The sequence below is a fragment of the Cicer arietinum genome, chromosome 3, assembly GCF_000331145.2.
Source record: "Cicer arietinum cultivar CDC Frontier isolate Library 1 chromosome 3, Cicar.CDCFrontier_v2.0, whole genome shotgun sequence".
NCBI lineage: Eukaryota > Viridiplantae > Streptophyta > Magnoliopsida > Fabales > Fabaceae > Cicer > Cicer arietinum.
In genome coordinates, this window is record NC_021162.2 from 71,644,625 (window position 1) to 71,646,816 (window position 2,192).

The 2,192-nt window shown below is 32.4% G+C and overlaps 1 protein-coding gene across 1 annotated transcript; it reads left to right on the forward strand.

The window, feature by feature from the left end:
- Positions 1 to 887: 887 nt before the first annotated feature.
- LOC101512292 (ethylene-responsive transcription factor ERF024) lies at positions 888 to 1,874 on the forward strand. Its single transcript, XM_004494851.4, has one exon. It carries the CDS (start codon positions 906 to 908, stop codon positions 1,521 to 1,523), a length of 618 nt encoding a protein of 205 aa, XP_004494908.1. The 5' UTR covers positions 888 to 905; the 3' UTR covers positions 1,524 to 1,874.
- Positions 1,875 to 2,192: the final 318 nt, after the last annotated feature.

Here is a 2,192-nt window from a genome sequence, read left to right on the forward strand (position 1 = left end):
AGTCGTTTTACAAAAACATACACTATTCGCCACCTAAATGATTCACTACTTAAGTGATGACTTTAGTAAAAAAAAATAAAGTGATTTTGTAAAATGAGTTTATGATAACTAATAGAAAAACTCAAACTCTAAAATTTACCAAAGAAATCAAGGTCAAGTGTGGCAAACTAACCTATTTACACCTCAAACGATGATATACAATATATAGTAATTAGAAAGCTTTACTAAATGCAGCATATCAAATACGAGCACCACCATCATGCACCACAACCTACCTAATTAATTAATAAAACAAAGGAAAACAGAACTCACTCCAACCAAATTTAGCCACTCAAAATTTTCCACATCAATGACGTTTTATAATATCTTTATTCTCCATATATATAGAGGTTGAGTTTCATATTATTTTAAATTTTTATATTGAATTTAAAACAATTTATAAGATAAAACATGTCATTTTAAAAAAAAATAATTTAGACATGTATCTATTTTCAATGCTAGATTTGAGTTTTTTCGGATACAATGTATTCTCCAATTCATGAAATGAATGATGAAAAAAGAAAGGAATATTAATACTGGTGATGTATCAATATCAATGCACAAAGAAAGTGCAATTTCACTGTTGAAAGAATTTTGACATAAATGTTGGAGATGAAGTAATATATAGCTGCTTGTATGCTGTTTTTTTGGATGATGTTAAGAAAACGCGGTCTCCAACCAAGATCATCAAATATACCAACCTGTCTTCACACACCATCACTGGTTTGCACTTTCATCTCTTATCCTTTCTAAATCATTCTCCAGCTATCATACTTTCACTACCATAATATATAAATGGCTTCAACCGTTTTCTTCAACTACCAACCGTCGACACATACTTTCTTAATTCATCATAAAATAACACCATGCCTGAAAACTACACTGCTGATCATGCATCATCATCCTCATCCTCATCGTCGACCAAAGTTTCTACCGGCCGTCACCCTCTTTACCGAGGAGTGAGGCGTAGAAACAGTGGAAAATGGGTGTCTGAAATTCGTGAACCTAAAAAACCTAACAGAATTTGGTTAGGAACATTTCCAACACCTGAAATGGCAGCTATTGCTTATGACGTAGCTGCACTTGCTCTTAAGGGAAAAAATGCAGAATTGAATTTTCCTAATTCTTCGTCTTCTTTACCTGTTCCGGCTTCTTCCTCCGCTCGCGATATTCAGTTGGCTGCAGCTAGTGCTGCAGCTGCTGTAGGTGCAGCTAAAGACGCACTCGCGACCGAAGGAAACCATGCCGTTGAACTGCAAGACTTTTTTTCAAGTGGAAATGAAAACAATAATAATAATAATAATATTAATGAGTTTATTGATGAGGATTTGATCTTTGATATGCCTAATGTTTTGGTTAATATGGCTGAAGGAATGCTAATTAGTCCTCCTCGTTTTGATCACTTTGAAACTGATTATCACTATGATGTGCAAGAAAATATGTGTGATGATCCAAACCTCTGGAGTTATCCTTATTTCCCATGAGATGAACTTGAAATTATTAGTAATGGAAAGGTAAGAGTAAAGTGTAATTAAATAAGGTTGAAATCTCACATCAGGGATTTGCTTAAACATGAGGGAATGTATTGATGTGTGTGTAGTTCTTGCTTTTTTAATTTTTGTTTGTTCCTTTATGTACATTAGGTAACCTTCTATGTAAAGGTCTGCTGCTGCTGCACCTTAAATATGTAATGTGCATATATGCTGCTACTTCTACAAATGTCAGTAATCAATTGTCTTTCCAAATATTCCTCTCTCAAAATCACTAAATTAAGGATCAGGAATGCTAAAATACAGTTTTTTTTCAATCCGTTAATCTGAGATAGACGATTTATATTATATAATGATCATAGTTTTAAATTGCAGTTGCATATTCGTGGTTAATGACATTGTAAACCTTTACATTGTGGGTAAATCCGATCTAAATTGCAGCTGCTGTTAAAGGTAGTTAAAAGATACTTATGGTTAGATAGAATTTGTTAAGTTAGTTATATTAAGAACGCTATATAAAAGTGTATCATACTTTAATTATATAACAATTCTTCACGTAATCATTTTAAGTTTTATTTTTCTATTTCTTGGACTTAACGATGATTCTCAATTAGTGCAAAGATTTCAAAATAATCTAAAACCATAACAATGATAAATCGTTGT

Excerpts from the sequence above, each read along its gene's own strand:
- LOC101512292 (XM_004494851.4), top strand. The coding sequence starts at position 906 with ATGCCTGAAAACTACACTGCTGATCATGCATCATCATCCTCATCCTCA.